The sequence below is a fragment of the Amblyomma americanum genome, chromosome 1 (genome assembly GCF_052857255.1).
Source record: "Amblyomma americanum isolate KBUSLIRL-KWMA chromosome 1, ASM5285725v1, whole genome shotgun sequence".
NCBI classification, from domain to species: Eukaryota; Metazoa; Arthropoda; class Arachnida; order Ixodida; family Ixodidae; genus Amblyomma; species Amblyomma americanum.
The window spans coordinates 411,287,799-411,312,667 of NC_135497.1; the positions used below are offsets into that span (position 1 = coordinate 411,287,799).

The 24,869-nt window shown below is 47.3% G+C and overlaps 2 protein-coding genes across 2 annotated transcripts; both read right to left on the reverse strand.

Moving 5' to 3' along the window:
* Positions 1-10,089: 10,089 nt before the first annotated feature.
* LOC144124406 (uncharacterized) lies at positions 10,090-12,122 on the reverse strand. Its single transcript, XM_077657034.1, has 2 exons — positions 12,114-12,122; positions 10,090-11,976 (listed from the first exon to the last, which is right to left on the reverse strand). Exons 1-2 carry the CDS (start codon positions 12,120-12,122, stop codon positions 10,933-10,935), a joined length of 1,053 nt encoding a protein of 350 aa, XP_077513160.1. The 3' UTR covers positions 10,090-10,932.
* A 682-nt stretch (positions 12,123-12,804) lies between these two features.
* Positions 12,805-13,806, reverse strand: LOC144124412 (peroxynitrite isomerase THAP4-like). Its single transcript, XM_077657045.1, has 3 exons — positions 13,643-13,806; positions 12,987-13,163; positions 12,805-12,856 (listed from the first exon to the last, which is right to left on the reverse strand). Exons 1-3 carry the CDS (start codon positions 13,804-13,806, stop codon positions 12,805-12,807), a joined length of 393 nt encoding a protein of 130 aa, XP_077513171.1.
* Between the last annotated feature and the right edge of the window lie 11,063 nt (positions 13,807-24,869).

Below are 24,869 nucleotides of genomic sequence, written 5' to 3' on the forward strand. Positions count from 1 at the left end.
GCGGAACCTCTGGCAATGGAAACATCTGCGTGGGTTGGGTATATATGGCCTTACATTTATTTTCAGGTACCCGACTTCAATGCTTTCAGGTAGTGTGCTGGTGTTGAAAGTGAGGATCATGTGTTTCGTATCTATTTCCTTGTTATCCTTCCGGATCTTTATCCACTGAACATTTATGACATCTTGGTCGGCAAGGCCTTCAAGCATTTCTTTTTCAGGGAGGTGAACAAAATCAATTTCTGGTATGACGCCTCAGACTATGTTCAAAGATCGGTGTGACGTGATGGAGACAGGAATCTCCCCTATCGATACAATGTTTGCAAGTTTCGAGTGCTGGACGGTGTCACGTAGTTCGAGCAGTAAGTCGCCACTAGCCGTTTTTGATACCTTGTACCCAAAGCCCAAGGTATCTGTCAGGCACTTTGCTACCAGGAATGGGGAAATCAGTCTTGCATGTTGTTCTTCAGCTTTGCTGTGAATAACATGAAATTTTGGGAATGACACTTTTCTTTTTTGAAAAAAATCTTCATCGTTCCGCCTTCTTTTTAGAGCGCGATCAGGTTTGGAATGAAGGGGAGCCATAAAAAAAATTTAGTTTTTCTGTCACGGTGCCAGCCACCCACCACGGAGCCCAACAAGGGGGCGGGACAGCAACTTGCACACAAGTCCTGCCCACGCCAGCTGTATACCTCAACTATAACCAAATATGACAAAACCAAGGGTAGTTCGCCACACAAGGTTAACCCTAGCCACCCATGAAGAAAGGAAAAAAACCCGAAAACGAGGAGGAGACAGGACAGTAGTCAGAAAGAAGATAGGAAAGTAAAAGATGGAGAGGAGGACAGGAAAAGGCGACTGCCAATTTCCCCCGGTCGGGTCAGGCCAGAGGTGCCGCCTACAGGAAGCTGGGGCCAAAGTGGTGTGTTGCCTCCACTGAGGGGCCTTTAAGGTCCAAACGCTCGGCATCGGCTCAACCACCAGGATCCCCTTTTCTCCGGACACGGCAATGCCACGCACGGCTAGGCGTGGATGTGATGGTCCGTGGTGATGCACTGTTCACCATCATCCCCTTGTGGGGATGTCCCTGCGGATGCTCGGGAACCCGTGGTGTCGCCACTCACCAACGCCTGCAAGTTGCAGATGCCCCCCTGCGAGGATCTGCAACTGGGTATTCACTTGGAAAGCGAGTGAATAGATCAACAAAAAGGCAAGACCGGGCTTCAACAAGCTGGCCATCCTACTCTGCTCAGTTACCAAAGTGTAACTGAAAAAGGTTAAAAAAAGAAAAGTAATAACAGTGCAAAAAATGATGCTGCCAAGCAGAAAACTAAACCTGTGATAATTCCTTATATTCATAAGATGACACACAATCTGAAACATGTTGAGGCAATGCTTAAAGTTCGTGTAGTTTTCTCCACCCCCAAGAAGCTGTTCTCCTTGTGTGGCAAAATGGATCCAAACTGAAAAAAGCAGAATGCCAGAAAAAGCATGTGACGCCATTTCTGAAATGTGCAGTAGCCGTAGTTTATTAGATCCCGCTGACGTGTGGGAAATCTTACATTGACCACACGGGCTGATGTATTAATGATGGCCTTGTTGACCATAATCTCGCGTTAAAGATAGGCACGGGTACTCTCTTACCACATTACTGTAAAGCCTGCGGGGAAAAAGGAGGAAAAATGCCAGGCGAAGCTGAAGGAAACAAAAATCCTAAGCAGGGGCAAAGATACCATAGTCCGTACACGTGAACTTAAGAGGCGTCCACATCAACAAAGGCGGAATAGATTATGTAAGCACACGATCGGTTACAATTGATAGAAAAGAAAGTGTCTTTTTAGTCATGTGCTGAGACACATTTTTTTATAGCCATTTGTTACCTTTTTGTTTCTACTTGTGCACGTGGGTCCTTCTCTGCACTTGCCTTCATGTCTATATATTCACTCGCTTCCTAGGTGAATAAACAGTTGCACTTGTTTCGTCTGTCTTCCCCCAGCATCGTGTTTTCAAAACCATGCACCAACTTAGCACCCCAGAGTATTACCGAATGTGATGTTTTTGAATGAGCCGCAAGTTGGAATAAAGGGTCTTGCTGATGGCCGCGAGGCGCAGTGTGTTTGCTTATGTCTTTCTTTTTAACTCTTTCAGCTCTTAATCTTTTGGTCAACCTTGGATACACCTCGGCAAGCTTAAGAGAGGAGGTCTAAAATTTGTGGCCGTTAGTTGATGGAACGAAAGACAAGGGTTGTACCAAAAGAGTCAATTCATTCAAACATCTCTCAACATATTTGCCACTGATGTCAGTGCGTTTCTTGTGACATTTATTTTTCCTAATATGCTTTGAAATCATTCCTTTGTAGCTTTTGCAATTCACTGTTCCGAGTGGCAGTGGTCTCATTTCTGGAAATAAACAGTGGTCCTAGATGAATCTTCATCCACAAGATGCTGTTGGAGTTCGACAAGTCAATAGGTGGGCCTGAGCCCATAGTGAAAATGGTAGAGTGTCCTTGTTCATTTTTGTTCTTTCAAGAATATCGCCATTGTCTTTGCACCATCCCCACTTTTTCTCATATTTATAGTCAGTATGCGTATTTGGAAAAGCACCATGAAACAGTTATGCCTCTAAAACGACATAGAAACACCACCATAGAAAACAAAATTCATGCAGCAAAATGTATTGCCAAAGTCCACAAAAATTTGGAGCTCCATGCATAAATGGCACCAAAAACATAGGCTTACTCATTACCTGCCTGCAACATTCTTGACGTTGTGAGAAACATAATGCAGGTAAGGCATGGAACACACTCGCGATTCCTCTCTTCATTGCTCTTCAAATGCTGTGTGTGTGTGTAGTTCTCATTTCTCCTCCTTCCTTTCTTGCTTTTTCAGTTTTTTTTAAAGGACTATACCCACCAAATCTTTGCTTGCGTGTTTTCTCGTTTGAAACGATGCGTTAGACATTAGTGTATACTGATCACCCCATATACATCAGAGTCGCTAAATAATTTACAATCGAATTTCTTAATGCTGTTTCAGTTTTAGCGGCTAGGAGATGGTTGAGATATTAAAGGTCGGTGTACGCCACATGCGACATAAAAAAACTGCAATATAACTCCTCCTTCTTTGTTTTCATTAACTGCAATGCTAAAACCAGCCTGTCTCAAGAGCGAGAATGACTACAAATCAAGAAGCAGTTACCTATACTGACCTTTGATGTCATAGCCATTGTCTGGCAGTCTAAACCGAAACAGCATGAGAAAATCAATTGAATTTTAAATCACATAGCAGTCGTAGCTAAATTCCATGTGGTGATCCATGTATTCTAATATCTTATGATATTAGAATGGAAAACCTGCTACCTAACTTCGCTGATCCTCACAGAAAGTAAACAACGTCGCCAGTGGGTGTGTGTGCAAATGAGTGTCAACAGTGCTTCTTGCCGTTTACTGTGTGGCGTATTGCGGTTGTTACCCAACCACTAGAATGTGTTTCAGCCCCTGTGTTCATCTGTGCAACTATTGCGACATTCTACATCGGCCGTATGGACCGTGCCATGGAGTATTCTTGCTGCTAACGCGATCTAATCGCGCGGCTCGGTGTGAACGTTTTGTTTGTTAGCTCGTGTGTGTGTGCGCACCCGTGCCTGCAAGTGACCGGTGTTTTTAAAATTTTCTTTGTATGATTAGTAACTTGGCAGCAACGATTTCAGTGCTGTTATTGATTGAAATATTATGTCACAATTTCATACTTTGTAGCTGTGACTATAGAATAATTGTTTTACAAACTGCGTAATATAGGCACCTTATAATAAGCTTATTGACATGCGCAGTGCACAAAATACAGTTAGGAGATCCTGCCAAGTGGACAGAAAATTCTGCATACAATTAGCAGTTCTGCTGAAATAAACACGTTCTTATAAAGCAAACAGTTCAAATTGTCAAACTCTTACAGTAGTAAAGGAAAGGTCATATTTCGGATACATTAGACTTATCATGAGTAAGTAATAAAAAATGGTAGAGGTTTAACATGGGGCAGGGGACATAGTAGGGCATACGAAAGCACACTTTTCCTGTTCTAAACTTCCTCCTTTTTATTTATTTTTTCTAATGAATATACAGTGCAATTCACGTGGCCACCTCCTAAAGGGGTCATAACACCACGAAAGAGACGCGCATCATTCCTTTCTTCAACTCCTTCCTTTTTGTCCCCCTAAAGAACATAGAAGTTGTTGCCAGTAACCACACGACAGAGATAACACGAGTAGTGCTTTCGCATACCAAAATTAGCAGTGAGGAATCGCAGTGCAGTACCTAATGCTACTGGCAGCAATGTGCATTCCAATGCTTCTGCTGCCACATTTCTAGGAGCTTTGAATTCTTTCTAGGAGGATAAGGCTTCTTTTTCTTACGAGGATTCACATTCTGGTTTTCAAAAATGTTGCAAGCAGTGCATCTGATATGCTGTGGCATGTAGGGAAACAACTGCCTCAGTGCAGAGCACTTTGAATGCTTCTTTGGAGCTTAGATGTAGACAGCCTGTTTGTTATTAAGCCATCCTCATTCAAGTGTACATAACTTTCAGCAGTCGCTATCAACTGCAAAACAGCTGATGAGGGGACTGTTAGTGCCGGCTTCTCTTCGTTGTAGCACTTCAGCATGGTTAGTTTGTTGCCCTCAGCTGAGCTGCTTATTGCTTCAAGACAAGCTTGGCAACTGTTTACTTTTTTTATTTGCGCGACAACATACCCTGCAAGGTACTCGAGCGATTCATGTTCCAAATTTTTCATGTCAAGCAGGTCAGATGGACGAGCAACATACATCTTGTAATCGTCTGGTTTGTCCTCCTCCATGCCAGTTAACAAAAAGCAGTCATCTTCAGCATAGCTGCCGTCCTTACATGGCCACAGAAACTGAGACATTGTAGCAGATCGAAGTGTACACTCGAATTTAAAAACATGGGGCACAGGGTTTTTGCACCGAAGTGTCGAGAAAAGATTCTCAAGGGCGTCTTGGCTAAACCTGCTTAGAAGCAGGAACTTGAAGTTGTACTTCTCAACAGGGCCTGCAGATGTAACACGGATGATGTTGTTAGGATGACACCAGTCTGCACTGGCTTTCAATCAAACTTCCTTTCATCATCACTAATAGAAATTTTCTCGAAAATGCAAATGTTTCCTCGAAAAACTGAAGAGCCTTTCCATACTCAATATCATCAAAATGGCTCGGTGCCAGTTTTGTTCTTGAAGTCATCAGACGGAACCATGAAACACCATCTCAACAAACCATGCAGTTGTTAAGGCTTACTTATCCACTGATCCTTTCTCTACAAGCAAGCGTAACGCAGCAGCGGTGTCATTATTCAGGAGGCTAAAAGCTGGCCCCACCTTCATGTTGTCATAATGGCTTGGATCTACTGAAGAAGCCTTAAGGTGAGGCGCTAGATTTAGGTCTGCATTGGCGTCAATTTCAATCAGTGTCTTGATTGGATCGATTTACACTACGTTTCCTGGAAAATTATTTTTTTTCACTAATTCTTCGGGCAGATATATCTTCTGGCCTTTTGTAAAGTGGCTCCTCAGGTTCTTAAGGAGATGAGGAACGTCAGCCATGAATAAAAGGTGCCTAGATGCACCACATGGGTGGGGACACGAGGTTTTAGGCTTGCTGTGTTTGCCTACAACTATACCGAACAGTTTCCAAGTGGCTTGGTTTCCTCCTCCCATGTCTGTGACTATGACATCTGCTTTTAGAGAAATTGCCTCACATGCTTTTCTGATGTCAATGATTATGTCCTTAAATTTTTGGCATGGAATAAATTCCCAGTAAAGTGGTAAGCAACTGCTTCCAGTGGGTTGTGATGCCCCCGATCATAAACACCAGCCCATGTGTGGCCAGGCATTGAAGTGGCAGTGCTCCATCTGCAAGCGGGATAGTGGGGGCTTCAAGCACTCCACCTAAATATGGCCTGTACACCAAGCCTGGCGTAAGCTGCATTTCGTCCAGCATTAAAGTGGCATGCCGCTCTTCAGGTAACATGAGGCTGACCTGTGACAAGGAAAGGATTAGTCAGTGTGAACAGAGCTACTCTAATAGTGACACAGGTGAGTGGTCATGAGCATGTGCCTATTTACCTTACCTTAAGTTCAAGAGACTCCATGATCTCCTGCAGCAAACCTGGTGCAAACTTGTACTCTTCGAGGTGATGATTTAGAGTGTGTTCTGTTGGCAGAGGTTGGCCAAGCTCCCTGACCACTTTATAGCCACGTGCTCCACAGGAAAGTCTTACTTTCAGTGCCTTTATGTATAATGGTCCTCCTGGTCCATCGTGATCCCTTTATTGTTGCCATTTTTAGGTATTTAACCTGGGCCTCACTCAATAATTAGTCAGGCCGGCAATGAGGTGCTTATTTGCTTTTACTGCCTGCAACCGCTGCTTTTGAGTAAGTCGAAGCCTTCATCGTGTCGCCTGGAGTTCACCTTCAAGCTGCGCTATTCTCTTTTGCAGGGCTTCTTGTATCAGTTGGGATCTAAGTGGGAACCAAATTTTGATGCAGAGCAACTGTAAACAGCATTCAAAATAATATGTTGCTGACAGTGAATGAACTTATATGAAAGAAAAGAGAATGCATATAGAAGCGTACTGGACAAGTTGCAGTATTCATGGATATTATTTTCGGACTGTGCTGTTCACATAGTTTTGTTTGCCCTCACTTTGCACTAATGTCTGATAATCAGGGCTGTTAAAATGTATTGATGATTACATCAGAAAGGAAATGTTGCTACAGGATAATAACTTGGCAGAAAAAAAAAGCTTGTGTCACCTTGCATACTTCAGTATGCAAAAAGCAGTAGATGACGGAGCACTGCAAATATCAAAGAAGAATTTTTAACTCACCAGCTTCCGTACTTTCTTGTGGGAAAGCGACACCCATTTCTGTGGCTGATTACACGTCAGAAGTACCTGCGAGCAGAGCACGGCAATATGACAACCCGCATTGTAGAGGTGCATTAGTATTTCATATAGAGAAAACACATACAGGATGTCAAATGCTTTGGCCCACACTCAACTGCAGCCTCTGTGCTTGGACGGCCTGCGGATACAGGTACATGAAACATGCAAGAGTTTGCAGCACATACTGGACGAGAAAAAAAATTGATAAGTACAGAGCATATATTTTGCCTATCTCTGTGCTGTCTGTACACGTTTCATCTGCACTTTTCTTTAAAGGCAACCTGCAATAGCCAGGCGGCGCCACTGTCGCGCTGCTTTCAGCGCCGCCACCATATGTTTTTTTTTATACTGGGTAGGGCGGAAGCTCTTCGCGGCGTGTGCTCCCAGTACGAATTTGAAAATGTCTGTTGTTTTATATTGCGGATTCAAGCCTATTGATGCCATCGATGTGTATTTTCGGCGACCGGAGCTCGAAAAAGGACGTCTTCTTTACGAGAGCAACCATGTGCACTCAGTGAAGGAAACGGACGGCGCCGAAATTTCGGCGAAGTGTCAGTCTCAGCAGGGCAAACACGTGTACGACGTTCAACTTGAGGTGAGTTGAACGTGGGCTTACTGGCACCCTCATGCATGCTTCCTCCCAGTGAGGTTTTTTTAAGAAACACTTGTTGCTTTTGCTTGGAGCTTAGAGGCTGTGGCACTGGAGAAAAATTGAAGCGGCGGTTCGTTTGCATAGTTGCAGTGGCGGTTCGCTTGAGATCTGCGAATTTGAGTCAGCATTGCGACTAAACTCGCGACTTTCATTCGCAGCTGGTGCCTGGAGGACGACGAATTCTGCAAGGGAAGTGCAGCTGCCGCTACGGCATCCTTGGCGATTGTAAGCACTGCGCAGCTGTCGCTTTGTACATAAACCTTCATGAAGACGCCTCTTGTACAAGTGGCCCGCAGGCTTGGGGAAAGCCATCAAAGCCTGCTACTAACGCTAAAACGTCGATCGGAGAACTCTTCGGAGGTATGGTATCACTAGGGCGCTGTTTCGTCAATATCGCGCTGCGGTTTTTCTATTTCCTCTAGTGCATGTGTAAGCAACCGTTTCGCCGCTTTGTATTGGTACCTGATCTGGAAATTAATATTTATAAACATAAAGGGACAAAGTTTAGATGCACGGGACCCGCGAATATATGAATTTTTTCCGTAGCGTGTAATTGAAAGCACAGTAAACAGTGGTGAGTGTACTGAAAGAATTGCTTCTGTCGAGCCCAGACTGAACGTCCAAGCAACGACACAGTGAGCCTCTTTATGGCTCCCGCGGTATCCAGGTGTTTCCAGCTGAATTCAGGTTGTTTGTAATGTTAGGGCAGTTTCGTGCATGGCCTTACTTTTTCTGCAGTACTTTAAGTTTTTGGCTGTTTTTTTCCCGCCGGTACTGTGGCACAATCGCTAAACTAATTGCCCACTCCCACCTTTCTGTTCTTCTTGCAAAGTACCTTGACGCATTGCATGTAACTGACTCAGTATTGCAAGTGCCCATTTTTAATGTTCCACTATTGTTCTTGTTTTTCCTATTTCCAGACAAGACCAGCCCCTTTGATGGGAACAGGCCACCTACAGAGTTCTCACCTTTTCACATACTTGAATATTTCAGTACAATTGATTAGCCCTTCACTGAGGTGTTGCAACAAATGCAAAAGAGCGAGGCCGAAATCATTTGTTCTGAGATTGTTGACGATGCCCTGCAAGCAGCAGTCGCAATTTCACAGCGGAAGCGTATTGACGCATTAATTCAGCCGTCATGCAAACCACTGCATATGCGTGAAGTGTCCGGAATCTTTCCGACTGTACGCATAGCACCAAAAAACCACCTGCAACAGCTGACAGCCGAGGAAAGGGATTTTTACAGAGACCGCGTTGTATGCCAGTCAGTGCGTGAACGCTGTGTGCAAACCATTGATCAGTCAAGTTGCCAAAGGTAACATAACACCGCTGCGTTGTGTCGGACATGCTGCATGACCTTGTACAGTGTACTCCCTACTTGTTTGGTTCTGTCAATGCTTTCAGGTGGCACGAAGAAAGAAAACTGCGCATCAGCAGTACAACTGCACACTCCATTCTTCGCACCCGACGTGGTCCGGAACAGGCCCTTGCTAGCATACTGCAGAAAAGGCATTTTTCTTCAGAAGCTACATCGTATGGTACGTAAAACACATTACTGCTCTGTTTTCGAGTGTTGCTTTGTTTTAGGGCTGCGGATGGAGCCAGAAGCAAGGAGAGACTCCGAGCAACATCATGGTGTTGAAGTCACTGAGGTGAGCAAACATTTTATCCTTGCTTAGATATTGTGTAACTTCAGTCATAAGCAAATAAAGGGCACCTTTTTGACAATGTGGTCAAGTATTGTTCAGAGGCCTTCATAAGCTAGGCAGGATGCAATGCTATGAATTCAACAGTTGGTGAATAGCTGGGATCTCTTTTCAGGTGGGCCTCCTCTTCCATCCTGAGCAACCATGGCTTTGTGGAAGTCCTGATGGTATTTTTTAACATCCAAGGAGACATGCTTGCTAGAGATTAAATGCCCACATAAGTGCAGAGATAAGGACATTCTAGATGCGTCAGGAAACAGTGCTCTTGAGTATTTACAGTGCACTGGCGGCCAGCTGATGCTCAAGAAGTCGCACAAATACTACACACAAGTGCAAATCCTCCTGTATCTACTTAACGCGAAGGAGTGTTTTTTCTTTGTTTATTCTAGGAAACAAAGTGTCACTGTTCCTGTGAGCAGAGACGACACTTTTCTCCAGCAGGCTATTCCAGTCCTGAAAGATTTTTACTTTAAGTGGCTTTTGCCCGCCCTTGTGAAACAGCAAAATACATGAATTTTTGTTATCGGCACGAAAACCCTTTTGTATTTATTCAGCACGTGGCATTGAGAATTCTAAAGATTGTAAAGTGCGAGATAAAATCAGCAAAGGAGCACCCATGTTTTGTACAAAAGCTACGGAGAGCAATGATTTATCATTTCTTTTAGTGTATGAACACTTTGTGGAATAAAAACTTTATTGAAGCACACATTTCACTGAACTTGCATTCTTGGCAACGGGTAGAGAAACAAAAGCAAATATATATACTGTAGGTTCCCGGAAGCATAAAATGCTGCCTTGAAACCTTGGTTGTTACACCATGGCAACATAACCTTGATTGTGAGTGATTAAACTTGTGTAAAATAAGTTTGGACAAGCATAACCACATAGGCAACACATCATCAGACTAACTACATCCACTGCAGCACAAGGCTGGACTTTGCCCACTGACGTCAATTTAACCTTTAGCAGGAGGAGCGGAAAGTGAGTAAGGGAACAAATGTAAGGTACTGATACCCTATCTGAAATCAAGGAGAGGAAAAGGGCAGGGCTCGTAATTAAAAGGGAACATATCTGATGGTCTCTTTGGGTAACTGAGTGGATGCCAAAGGAAAAAAAATAAGGCAGGAGGCATCGGGAAGGTGGATGAGATTAGGAAGGTTGCGAGGACAAAGTGGCTGCAACTCAATTAAGGTGCCTTGAATATCCACCACCCTAAAAAAGTGACCCAGGGATTGACAAAAACAGAAACCCGCCACAATGGCTCAGTGATTATGTCCTTCGGCTAATGATCCCAAGGTCCCTGTTCTTCGCATTTTGATTGAGGCGAAATACAAAAGCACCCCCGTGCTGTGCAATGTCTGCATACTGTACCCCAGGTGGTCTAATTAATTTGCAAACCTCCACTACAGCATCCCGCAATACCCCGTGTGTTGGTGTGGGGCGTTAAAACCCACAATTTACAATTTTTATGATTGACAAAAAAGTGGCTGTACGTGGCTTGTAAAAACGTGACCCACAAAACCAGTGTGTATCGCTCGTAGCCTGAGTAGTTTTGGGACGTTAAACCCCACAAAATCAAAGCAGGGTGTCATTAAAAAAAATCATTGGGAGGTAAAAAGATACACTATTTACATTTAATAAGTGGAGGCTGCAGATTTGCTAGTACACAACACATGTGAAACACATCTGTCATTAACGGAATTAGCTCAACTGGCACCCTGTTGTTTAAAATGTGCATTTTAATCCTTTGGATCATTCGATCGACATGAATCCTCACTTGCGCCACATTATACGTGTCCCTGACCTCTTGTGCAGTGAACTGAGGGCCTTGTAAAAATGGAGGCATCACAAGCACAGCATTCCGTGTTCCCAAAACTGTGCGGATTCCAGGAAATCCTTTGTCTGCTAGAATTAAATCGCCAGCCTCAAGCAAGTCGAGAAAGCCGGAATCTACAGTGATGTGGGTGTCGGACATCCTGCCTCCATAAGCATTTGAATGAAAACAAATTGCTCCAGATGGCAATATGCCAACCAGAAATTTCAGCGTGTATCCACCTTTGTACGTGGAATACAGAGCTCTCTGTTGCTGAATTGTTGGTGGCCGCTCAGTGCGAACTTCTGTGCAGTCAATAATCATAGTGCAGCCAGGATAGTGTGCTTTGAAGCAAGTTGGCATTGTAGCTTGAATAACTCTAGTTGGTGGACGGAAAAACCACTGTTTTGTAGCAAATACATGAGTTTTTAAAACGCTTTTGAAGTGCCTTGATGCTGAGGTTTCATTTATGGTAAAAAAGCTGGCCAATGACGAATAGCTAATACCGAGCTTGAGCTTCATTAAGAAAATGAGGAGCCTATTTTCTTTCGAAACATCACACTTCCGCTCACGAGATATGGAAAGCATACTTAGCAATAGTGCAAAAACCACAGAGTTGACAATGCACAAATCTTCAAGAGCACCCGAAGACTTTTCAATGCTGTCATAACCAGCAAAGTAGCTTGTCCTGTGGTCTGGACCGCTGAAGGTGCTGGTAACAGCTGGCTTATGCTGCACTTCACAGTCACGGGTCTCACGATGTGCGATCTGGGTCGACACGTCACACCCTTGGGCACAGCAAATTAACACAGAAAAGCTGCCACTGCCAGCACCTTCGTGGTCTGTTTGAGTTTCCTGGAACAAATTTCAAAGTGAACAAGAGTTTACAATGCCATTACAATGGCCATACTAAAAACAATTTTAACAAGTGTTATTCTTTGTAGCTTATGTTGTAAATGTCCTTGCTGGCCCAAAAAGATAAAAAAAATTGCCTGTTGCATTCTGCATCACATTAGGTGGAGGAAGACGATGTCTCGCAGTTAGCAGAACTCTACGCCAGTGCACTGGAAATATCGCCTTTCCTGGCCCGTCATGCACAGAGATAGAAAGCATGATGCAGAATATTAAAGCACAGCTGAGTCAAGGGAGAAAGCTACATATGACTAAGTTTCATAATTCAGAAATATTTTTTTACTTGAGCACTGCAACTTTACGGCCCTCATGCATATGTTCTTAATTTCCCAGAAAATTACTGATTTTCACCTCCCTCAGTTAGCTCATATTTCAAAACATTTGGTCATTTAGTGTACTGCTCCTGACCTGGTAATAAACAAAACCAGGAACATGTGGTCCTCAATAGCTAAAAAAAAACATCTGCACTGTGTAGTCACGTTTTTGAGCCCTAGCATAAAGTACTGCAGGAAAAAGAGGCAGTTGCACTTAATGTGATGCTGGAAATGCTGGAAAGCATATATATTGCTGCAAACACAGTGCTTGTGCTGCTAAACTGCAGTGAAACGTTCCTGACAGGACATCGAAGCTCACCACAGAAGCAACTGCTGAATGGATTTCAGCTGCAGCACAGAGGAAGTCTAGGCCATTCCAATGTTCTCCACCGGATATGTCCAGCTCAGATGGGCCCGATGTAGGGGAATGGCCATCGTCAGTGACACATGCTACGGATTATTGCTCTTGTGGACCTGCGGTAGCCGGCACTGCAGATCTTTGCATCCACCTGCAAAACCATTGGAAATCCAGATATGAGGGGTCCTTTCTATTCAACATGCATGCATACATTTAGTTTTAATGCAAAGAAAAACATGAGTCACAGTCTTGTATGAATTAAATAAATATAAACAAGCCACCTGTTAAATCTTGACAACTGGCCAGCAGAATCCCTTGACCGTTTCCTGTACACAGGTAGGAAGATTGTCGGGAGATAACCGGGATGCGTTTCAATGGTACTCTTTTCACCATTGACAAAGTGCTTTGAACATATTCTTGTGTTGTCATTGGGGCTCCAGTTGGAGAAGTCTTCACCACTGAAATATAATGCAACGAAATTTGACGCGCAACTGCGTAAGCAATTCACCCCTCAGGCAAAGCATGCAAATCTGCGCAAGACGCGCAAACACATAAGGGAACGACAAACGGGAGGTGGGACCTGAATTAATAACTTGCGATTCGCCCCGCGAGGCGTGCTGCTAAGTTAATTCAAGGTACCTCGACATGTACGCGCTAACGTTGTGCGTACGTACTTGAGTGCCGGCATAGGACAAAACCGCGACCAAGAGCCCCGCTTTCGAACACGACGAATCACGATTTGAAGACCGCGATTCTGACAGAACCAGAGAAACGGCTCCTTAGCGCGGGAGCGCGACCGCAATTCGACGATACCACGCGAGAGAACTACTAGCGGCGAATTTAATAAATGCTCAACATTATAGCTTCATTCAGCCGCTCCGCATTTATGCCTTTTTTTACTTAGCTTGACACGAATTATAACACCAGCGCAACTTACCTGACACGACGCACTGCGACGACCCACTTCAGTCGCCGGGTTGACTCGAACGGCCTTGCAGGAAAACGAAACAGCTTCACGTCTCCGTTCCCTTCTCGGCTATGGCAGTCCTTGGCGCAACAGTACATCCGGTTAGTTTTCTTCCGAGTACGACCGACATCCATGGTGTAGGATGGCCGAGGTCGGAAAATCCGCAAAGCTGCACAACCTCGCTGTTGGCGCCTCGTGAAGCGGAGCCGGCCGGGCCGCGCCGAGCTGCCTACTCAATGCTGTCGCTTTCGACCACGAGACGGCGCCACATGTACCGGCAAACTTCACTGCAGGTTGCCTAAAGGGCTTCACCCTACAGTGGAAAGCAGCGGGGCTGACTTACCCAAGGCATTGGGGTTTAGGGATAGTGAAGGGAAAGTGGATTTTAAGAGGTTAGAAGTAACCAAGCGAAGGTTATCTGATTGGTGGCTAAAAGCAAGACAGGAGTAAAACTTCACAAGAGAGGGCTAGATGGCTTGAGCCACCGCCCGATTTAAAGGGTTAAGCCGTATACAGGGTGTTTCACCTAAAACTTTACACAATTTTTAGAAATAGGGTTTTTGAGTTAGAAGAGCGCTTTTTTTCGGCATATCATTGTCAGTGGTGTAGTACATCACGGCGACGCCTTCAGGCGAATATAAAGTGGAAAATTGGCTATGGAAAAAGAAAAGGCGGGGTAACGCTCTAATTCTCAGCGGCCAACATTACCATGCCGTCAAAGAAACGCAAAGGTGTCCGACCCGCCGCACTGGCTCAGTGGTTAGGGCGCTCGGCTGCTCAGCCGGAGTGCCCAGGTTCGAACTCAACAGCAGCGGCCGCATTTTGATGGAGGTGAAATGCAAAAGGCGCCTTTGTGCTGTGCGATTTCAGTGCACATTAAAGATTCTCAGGTGGCGAAGTTATCCTGGGGCCTCCACTATGGCACCTCTTTCTTCCTTCCTTCTCTCAGAGCACGAAGGAGCAACAGTAGAAACCGAAAAAGCGCGTGACCAGGAGAACCATCCGCACCTGCTGGTCCCCAGGATGTGGAAAATCTTATACCAGACCTAAGAAATTCGACGCGCACCTTCGGTCCCACACTGGCGAGAAGCCACACGAGTGCGACTGGAAGGGCTCCGATTTGAAATTCGCCCGTTATAGTTCGCCGAAACAGCACTACCGCAAGCACACTGCTGAAAAACCATACGTGTGCACCTTTTACGGCGGCGATCCAGCGTATTACGGATGGGGCCCAGTGATCCCCCGTCCTCATGCGTCATCGTCTGAATGACCAAATAAAACAGCCCTTGGTAAATTTACGCCCATGAGAAACTCGGCCCGTACCTGTTGCACTGCTGTGAGCAACTGCTAGAAAGGTTTTCTCGGCCGAGCTGCTAGCTTGTTTGCGCTCGAATTTTGCACATAGGTAGAATTTGGTAGTAATTTTTGCTTGATGTCACATTTCGGTAGCGTACTTGCTTGATGCAATCAACATGATTCAAAAATTCGTATCACTGTGGCGGTGCCGGTGAAATTTCCGTGGCACAATTATAGGGAGCGTCGTGTCCTGCGCACACAAGGGGGTGCACAGGACATGATGCTTCGTTTCGCATCATTTGCTTGCGTCTTCTGTCGCCGACGAGACATAGTACTGCCGGCGCAGATGTTGCGAAAATTCACTTTCTTGGTCTAGTATCTCTGTAGACGATGGGAGTTTCCGGTTCATTCTGATCAAATCGGGCAGGTTCTCCGCCAGAATGCACTAAATGAACAAAATTTGGCCTCAAATATCACCACTGCGCCAAATTTGAATGTGAATAACCCAGTGGTTTCGCCAGGGTAAGCATTCTAGGAGTCCCTCTGAGTGATGCTATGGTCTTGAAAGAATTCTCTTCTAAATGACCTTCATCGACCACCGTGTGTGTGTACTTTGCTTTTGTAATCCATTTCGTTCGCTTGATCCCTTATTTGTTACACCTGTATTAGGTAGTTTATTGTTTTCAGTTTATCCTCATGTATATTTATATCAAGTCCGATCTGCTTAAAGAGCAACTCCGGCGTTTTTACTTTTTACGGCGTTTTCACGGATTTTACCGAAACATTCAGGGTAAGTTCTCCGCAGTTTTCTGGTCATTTGTACCAAATTTCGAAGCCGGACATCTTGTTGCAGCACAAATGAATTTTAACATTCCACATTTCATGCCCTCCGTCGAGGCGATTTCTATGGGCAGCCATGCATGTGTGACGTCACAGGTTGTCACGCACGCTCGATATTCGATCTACGTTTTCTGAAGGACAAAATTTCACACGTTTTTGGTAACTTCAGACAAATAATGATTCAGTCTGTCGATTACGATCGCCACTTAGGCCAATCAACGCGCATACAATAAATTTTGGGATGATGATGATGATGATGATGATAACAACTTTAATATTCCACCAGATAAGGACGCCACCTACTCCCCGACCCCGGCACGCAGGCCTAGAGGACGGGGGCGGGGACCTCCGCGATCACAAGCAGGCAACGAGGCCGTGACTCTTCGCGGCTTCTGTCGCCAGGCGGATGGCTTGTTGCTTTGAGCAGAGACCTCGCTCCGCAGCAGGGCTTCCCAGGCTTCTCTACAATTTATGTTTGCTTTAGCCCCTGGGGAGCTAGCGCATTCCCAGATTATGTGGTCGAGGGTCCCTCTCTCCCCACAGTGCTCGCACTTATCGTTTTTTCTATCACCAGTTTGATTATGATAAGCCCACACCGGGTTTACAAAGTTCCCAGCTTGAAGGCGCCGCCATGCGACTGCTTCCCTATTGTTTAGATTTTTGTCCGGTGGTGGCACGAGTCTCCTGCATAACCTATAATTTTCAACAATCTCCGTGTAATTTTTCAGACGCTCGTCCATATTCCGGCAGTCGGGCGGCTCCACAGCCACCCGGAAGTAGAGAGCTCTGGCTAACTCGTGGGCCGCCTCGTTGCCAGGAACGGAGGCGTGTGCGGGGGTTCAAATTAGACTGATTTCTCTGTTGAGGCGTCTACCGGCCAGAATACTTGCCGCTTCCGGCGTGATCCTACCCTTTCCAAAATTCCAGATGGCTGTTTTGCTATCGCTGATTATGAAATTGGCTTCCGTTCCAACGCAAGCGAGCGCTATCGCAACTTCTTCCGCCGTTTCCGTGTTTCGGCTTCTAATGGTGGCAGCCGATACGGGGGCACCTCGGCCGTCGACCACCGAGGCGACCGCCGTACCCGACTTGCCACTTGCCGCGTCCACGTACGCAACCGACTTGCTGTCCATCGAATCGAAGCGTCTGATTAGTGCTTCTGCTCTCTTCTCCCTCCTCTCCGTGTTGAATATGGGATGCATGTTACGAGGGAGGGGGGAAATGATTAGATTTGATCGGCAGTCCTGCGGGATGCTCGATTTGCCTCGTAGTCCCCTATCTGCTTGCAGGCCTACCATTTCGAGGATAGCTCTGCCCGTGGTCGTTCGGCTTAATCTTTCGAGCTGCGAAATTCTGACAGCCTCCGCTATTTCGTCCCAGGTATTGTGCACTCCCATAGAGAGGAGCTTCTCTGTGGGGGTGCTAATTGGTAAGCCCGGGGCCCTCTTTATGCACCGCCGAATGAGTGAGTCTAATTTCCTCCTCTTTTCCGACCTGATGTTTAAGTAAGGCGTGGCATAGCTCACGCGGCTTATTACGTATGCGTGGGTTAGTTTAAGCAAGCTTCTTTCCTTCAGACCTCGTCCTTTCAGCGCGACCCTTCTAAAAATGCCAAGGGCTTGGGTGGCAAATCCCTCTAGCTTTTTGATTGCCCCATCATTATATCCATTCTTCTGAATGAATAGTCCTAAGATTCTGATTTTATCTACCTCTGGAACTGGTTTCCCCTCTACTTTAATGTTAAATTCCCAGCTGCGCTTACATCGGAGGGATGTTGGGTTATAGACGAGTAATTCCGATTTTTGCGGAAAGCATGAGAGACCCCTACTGGCAGCATAGTCCACGACAGTGTCCGCCGCCGCCTGCAGGCGCTCCTCGATGCTCGCATCGCTCCGCTGGTTAATCCAGAGGTTGATGTCATCCGCATACATACTGAAATTTAGCCCCTCTATGCTCCTCAGGGCTTCGGGGAGGTTCCGCATCGCCACGTTGAAGAGGAACGGGGAGATAACCGAGCCCTGCGGCGTGCCCCTGCTCCCTAAGTTCAGTGTGGGAGACTCAATGTCTTGGAACCTCACGCAGGCAGTTCTGTCTGACAGAAAGCCCTTGATGTAGTCGTATGTTCGCGCGCCTACTCCGATATCCTGGAGACCGCGGAGGATCGCTTCGTGTGTAACATAATCAAAAGCCTTTGTCAAGTCCAAGCCGAGAATTACTTTGGCGTCCCTAGAACGCGAGTCGATTATGTCATGTTGGAGGCGGAGCATCACGTCCTGCGTGCACAAGCCCGGTCGGAAGCCGACCATCTCGTGCGGCCACAGGCCGTTTTGCTCCATAAAGCGCGTCAGTCTTGTCTGGACTACGCGCTCCAACAATTTCCCCATGTATGAGGTTAGAGAAATTGGTCTTAGATTTTCTAGTTTAGGGGGTTTGCCAGGCTTTGGGATTACAATTACGTTTGCAGCCTTCCACTGCGGAGGCAGGTGGCCTTTGGCCCAAATTTCTTGTATATACTCCGTCAGAGCGCTGATGGAGTCATCGTCCAGGTATCAGAGACTCCAGACAACTAAGAAGCTCTCTTTACTGAGAAGCCCACTCAGTTGCCCGTACTTGTACATAATGTAAATAGTCCTTGTATAAAGTTTTCCGAGTTTTCTTCCTCCGATCGTCCTCGTGTGTGTCTTCTCCGGCGCAGTCACGCTACCTGAATTCCAACAACTGGTGGCAGCGGTGGGATGCTGCTACCTGAATTACAACAACTGGATAGCAGCTGTGGGACGTCCACGTGAAGTTACCAGCTCCAACGGACCTCGGCAGCTACAAGACTGACAGGCGTCAGCTATAATTTGGCAGGGTGAGTGCCCAATGTTTTCCGTTCATTTCGCCAGACCGTTCTAGCACAGGCAGATGCTAGGTGCGGATTCCTGTTGTCTGGGAAATTGATTTAGGGAAACTGCTTTGTCCACTTCAAGCTAGGGCTTTTGTTTTAGTGGGCTTGCTAACGCATGGTGGAATTCACGATGGAGAAGTTAGAAGTGCAGGACCTGCTCGAAATTTGCCAGGAGCTGGGGATTTCGCTACGTTCTGCGAAAAGAAAAAAAGAAATTCTCGAGGTTATGTGGCAGGAGGAGGTGACTACTGAGGAGGTCGACGAGGCTTTGGAAACGATTGTTGGACACAAGAAAGAAAAAGAAGAGCTTCGGTTGGCTCAAAAGAGACGGGAGGTCCGTGAGGCAGAGGAAAAAGCGAGAGAACATGCTCGAAAAATGAAGGAGCTCGAAATCGCGTCGAACGGAGGGAATATGGCGCACCTTAGCCCTGTAGCTTCGGTAGAGGAGCAAGGGAGGCAGAGATTGCAGGATCTCGTCTCACCATAGCGCGTGGGAGGCGATATTGCACTCTTTTTGGTAAATTTCGGACGTGCATGCGGGAAGGTGCACATCGACAAGAGCGCTTGGTCGGAGAAGTTACTTCCTCTCCTTCCGTGCGAGGCGGCCGAAGTGGTGGCTCGTCTCTCACAGGAAGATTGGGACGACTAAGAGAAGGTAAAGAGCGCACTGCTTAGAAAACACCGGCTTTCTGCTGAAGCCTTTAAGCAGCGGATCAGGCAGGCAAAGAAAGGCGGAGAGTCGCATACTGACTTTCCGTACCGGCTTAAAGTCAACTTAAACGAGCGGCTTAAAACCGCTGAGGTGCACGGAAGTCATGACAAGGCACTGGAGTGCATCGCACTAGAGCAGTACTATAGCGCGATTCCAGAAGATCTGAGGATATGGCTGCAAGATAGGCTAACAGATATAGACCTAGACAAAGCGGCACAGCTCGCAGACGAGTATTACGTTCGCTGAAACCCCCAAAGCAAGGCAGGGTACGGTAACAGGTTAGGAAAGGGAGAAACCTATTTAAAGAGAATCCCCGACCGAAGGTTGCCACCAGCACGCCGAGATCGCCGAACAGAGGAAGCGGGATCAAAAGGAGGAGGTAGCGAAAACGAGATGGAGCCACCCAAATCTGCCGATTCGCCGAAACAGCAGGCACCTGGAGCTCGCGCGTTTGAAGCGCGAAAGTCCATTGTCTGCTATAATTGCAACAAGGAGGGTCACATCTCAGTGAACTGCAAACAGCAAAAGATGGCGTTCGCGTGCATGCGAGACTCGGAGGAAAACCTTAAATTGCTGGAGCCATACATGCGGGACGTGGTTATAAATGGCAAGAAATTCAGGGCACTGCGGGATTCATCGGCTACCATGGATGTTGCTCACCCGTCCTGTGTTTCCTCCACGGACTACACCGGCGAATGCGCCTGGATTAAGCAGGTCGCCGAAGAACAGAGTGCATGCTTGCCTATAGCGAAGGTGACCCTAGAGGGGACTTTTGGCAGGCTAGACACAGACGCGGCAGTTAGCGCAAACTTGCCGACTGCCGACACACTTTCCCTACCTGTTTTCGAACAAATCCGAGCAGCTGCTGAAAGAGAAAGGTCTCTCTTTCACCTCGGGCTTGGCTTGCATGGCGCTAACACGTTCTCGAGCGCGAAAGCTCGCAAAGAAACTCGACTGCGTTCCGATAAATGAGCAGGCACCGAACCACTCTCCCGACCAGCCGGGGGATCCTTGCAGAAAAACTGATCCGTCTAAACCGCATGAGCATGACCATGAAGGTGTTCCCGAACAAGCGGTAGCTCATGAAATCCAAGGAACTGCCGATTCCGTCAAAATGGGGAAACAGGAACCAACGCGAAGGGTTCGACATTAACAACTGCTACGACTTGTTGGGAGGAGTTGACTAAGGTTGATAGGAAAGCACTTATTGCAGAGCAGAAAAACGACCCATCGTTAAGAGCTCTAAGCTATAAGGTGAACGAGGGAGTCGCCAGAAAGAACATCAGCTTTCATGAGAAATCAGGCCTTCAGTACCGGAAATACTGCTACTCAAAGGGACGCACATATGAGCAACTCCTAGTGCCTGAGAAGTACCGGCGGCAGCTTCTAGAGCTCGCACACGGAAATGCATGGGCGGGCCACCTGGGCATAAAGAAAACAAAAGCTAGATTAGCCCCCGAATATTACTGGCCTCGCTGCTGGAAAGATGTGGAACAGCTTGTTAGATCTTGCGACACCTGCCAGCGGGTCGGCAAGTCGACGGATAAATGGAAAGCACCGATGACACTAGTTCCCATAATTACGGAGCCCTTTCGGCGTCTTGTAATAGATACTGTCGGCCCACTGACAGCGTCCAACTCTGGCTGTCGCTACATTTTGACCTCACTGTGCGTGGCAACCAAATTTCCTGAGGCCATTCCCTTGAAGGAGCGAAGTTCTGCATGTGTTGTAGAAGCCCTTTTGTCAATTTTCTCACGCGTGCGGTTCCCTGCAGAGATACAAAGCGATAACGGGAGCGTGTTCACAAGCTGCTTGACAATAACGTTCTTTGAACAGTGTGGGATTAAGATAATCCGCAGTTCCATTCACCACCCTCAGTCAAATCCATTCGAGCGTATGCACTCAGTGCTAAAGCGGATACTTAGGTCTCCGTGTTTTGAGCATAAGGGAGATTAGGAAGGCTGCATTCTAGCAGCACTCTTTGCAATGAGATCCGTCCCCCACGAAAGCACAGGATTTATCCCCGCTGAACCAGTTTACGGGCGTGACTTGAGGACCCCATCGCGCATGCTTAAGGAGTCATGGGAGGGTTACGGAGAGGATCCCTGTGTAGTGGAATATGTCCTGAAACTACTGGAAAGACTTGCGAAAACCAGAGACCTCGTGGAAGCAAATTTCAGAGCCGCGCAGTCACTGTCTAAAGTGTACTACGACAAATCGGCACGCAAGCGCATCTTTCAACCTGGTGACCAGGTGATGTTGCTGCGTCCGTCAAAAAGGAACAAGCTTGAGGTGCAATGGGAAGGGCCAGCTAAGGTGGTGTCCAAGCTTTCGGACACCAACTATAAGGTAAAAATTAATAACAAACACAATCGGATAGTCCACAGTAATTTGATGAAGCCTTATGTGCAGCGTCAGGCCATGCTTAACATGGCGCTGAACATGCCAGAGGAAGAGATCTCGGACATACCTTATGTCACTCATGAGGGCGAGCAAGCAGCGAATGAGCTGCTATATTCAATCGACCGAGAGTCACGTTTGACGGAAAGTCAACAAGGAGACATGAAAAACGTCGTCCGCGACTTTGAGGCAGGGTTTTCAAACAAGCCAGGAGAAACAACCCTCATCGAACACGACATTCAGCTGTCCAGCGAACAGCCGATCAGGTAACATACCTAGGTGTACGTTTTCCTATTTCGGCCAGGATAAGTAAGAGCGAGTGGTGTAACGTTCCTTGACTCTAGGTATTGAGGCGGGCAAAATTGAACGCCACGTCGGCCAAATGAAGTCACCCATTCCCGTACCGCGTGCCCTCTAAGCACCAACCTGATTTCATTTAGCGAATTTTTTTTCCTATCCAAGTGCGCCTCGAGCGGGAGCACACGCCTTGGACAGGTGCCCTGCCAATACTACTCGTCGCAAGGCCTTTGACGGTGTTTGCCACGATCACATCCTTTCTCAACTCGCCTCTTTGGATTGTGGCTCCCGCATGTACTCCTATATCCGCTCATTCCTCTCTAAACGTGTGGCTCGCTTTCGAGTAGATACCCACTTGTCTAACCCACACCACCTCACCCGTGGCACTCCTCAAGGTGCTGTTCTCTCTCCTACCCTTTTCAATCTCGCTATGGCCCCTCTCGCCTCCCAGCTAGCTGAAATTTCCGACCTGCATCATATATTTTACGCCGATGACATCACTCTCTGGTGTTCATCTGGCTCTCCCGGTCACGTACAGGACACCCTGCAACGTGGCCTAGATCTCATCGACTCCTTTCTCACCACCGCTGGCCTCTCTCCTGCTCCTGAGAAATCCGAGCTTCTCCTTCTCAACCATTCCTCCTACCAGCGCTCACACAACCACTTCGTCTCTCTCCACCTTTCTGGCTCTCCCATTCCTGTCGTCACACAGTGCAAAGTTCTTGGCTTCCCTTTGCATGCGGCTAAGAATGTGCAAGCCCTCCACCGCGCTGTCACCACCTGCCACTCTGTAACTCACCTCCTGCGGCGCGTGGTCACTCGACGCTCAGGTCTCCACGAGGCTCACGCGTGCCGCGTTGCCCACGCGCTGGCCCTTGTACTTTGCAAGGTCTTGTACTTTGCACCCTACGCTTCCTTCACTCAGACTCAACTTAACGCTCTCGAGACTACCCTTGTGGGCCTCTACAAGGCAGCTCTCAACCTCCCTATCACTACCTCTACCACTAAGCTCTTTGCCACAGGCCTCTTCCATCCTCTTCGTTCTCTTCTCAGTCTCCATCGTGACTCGCAGCTTGCCCGGCTTTCCCTTACCCGTGAGGGTCAGTGGTTATTGACTCAAGCGGGTATCTCGCCCATTCCAATCTCCCCGTTTACCTCTCTTATTCCCACCCCCGCTCCCAATCTTCGTATCCTTCCCCTCCCGACCAACATGTCCCCCGTCCTGCACGCCGGACGTCGTCATGCGGCCGCACAGCACCATTCCCCTCTCTTTGATACCCAGGGTGTAGCTTACACGGATGCCTCCTTCGTGACTCCTCGAGGTTCCTGCGGCTACGCCCTGTACCATCCACACCTCCCTGCTCCTGAAACCGACACCAGCGGGCCGTATCTACACCCTCCAGACGCATTGTCCCTCGAGGTCCTCGCCATTGCGCATGCCCTCCAGTCATTTGCCCTCCTTCCCTCTCTCCAAGAGTACACTATTCAGACTCACAAGCCGCTATACACCACATACAGAAACGCACCCTGACCCCTTCTCTCCAACAGGAGGTCGAACGAGCGGTCTCCGCACTGCAGCCTTCCATCATTTTCCTCCGCTGGGTCCCTGGGCATTCAGGGATTGACGGCAATGAGCTGGCCCATCAGCTCGCCCGCGACACACTTTTCCGGGCACCGTTGATCCCCTGGCCCAAGCCCTCAGAGGACGGTGGGAGACTCACCCTTCGCCGCACCATAAAAGAGGTCTACCTTGAGCTCCGCCTCGACAAACGCCTTTACCCTCCCCCTCATCCATCACTCACGGTGCCGGAGTCTCACCTTCTTCGGCACATTCAGATGAATGCAGTTATCACCCCGTCCCGCCTCTTCCTCTATCGCTATCGATCGGACCCTTCCTGTCCCAACTGCCCCTGTATCTATGCGGACCTGGCCCATTGCCTCTTCTATTGCCCGGCTGCTCAGCAGTCGGGTTCCTTCTACCCACCCTTTCTATCCATCACCACCTGGCTCGACTGGCTTGGCGCTGAAGGGGAAGAAGAACAGCGGCTTCTGGTCGCCCAGGCGGTCGAAATGCTCGGCCTATAAATTATGGTCGAATAAAAGTCTTTTACTACTACTACTACTTATTTGACAGTTGCACTTAAACACATTGTAGCAGAGCTGAGTCACTGGCGTCACGCTAAAAGCAACCTAGCATCGTGACCTATTACATCACCCTCCTGTCTCTTCATAAACCCGTTTCCTATCGGCAATAAACGCTGTTCTTCACTGACTGCCGGCCTGCTCACACACACCTGAAATGTAAACATCACGTGGTCGAATAAGGAAATGCTTCCTATACAATCAAGAAGTCACACTAATAGAATGACAGGTTCGAAGACAAATACAACGTAATTATTTTGTTATGCGGGCTTCTGGAAAGTTGAAACGCTTTCAGATTTTTGATATTAAATATTTTTAACACAACTCCCAGCCAAAGTCTGTCGACAACTATATACTTCACGTTCACTGCTCAAAAAAGATGAACAGAGTAAAGCGCACGACACAATGCATCACGTACCCTATTCTGTTACTCCTTGTCTTTTTCTTTCGTGCCGTGAGCTTGAATTATAGATTACCAACTCACCCACACACACCTATGCCTCATTGAACTATATCCACTTTCACACACAGATATGCTTACCTGTCTAATTAGGCTGAGCTTCGATCTCTCGTGTAGGAAGCTGCACTTCACAGCCATGCACATTGCCGGGAAATGTGGT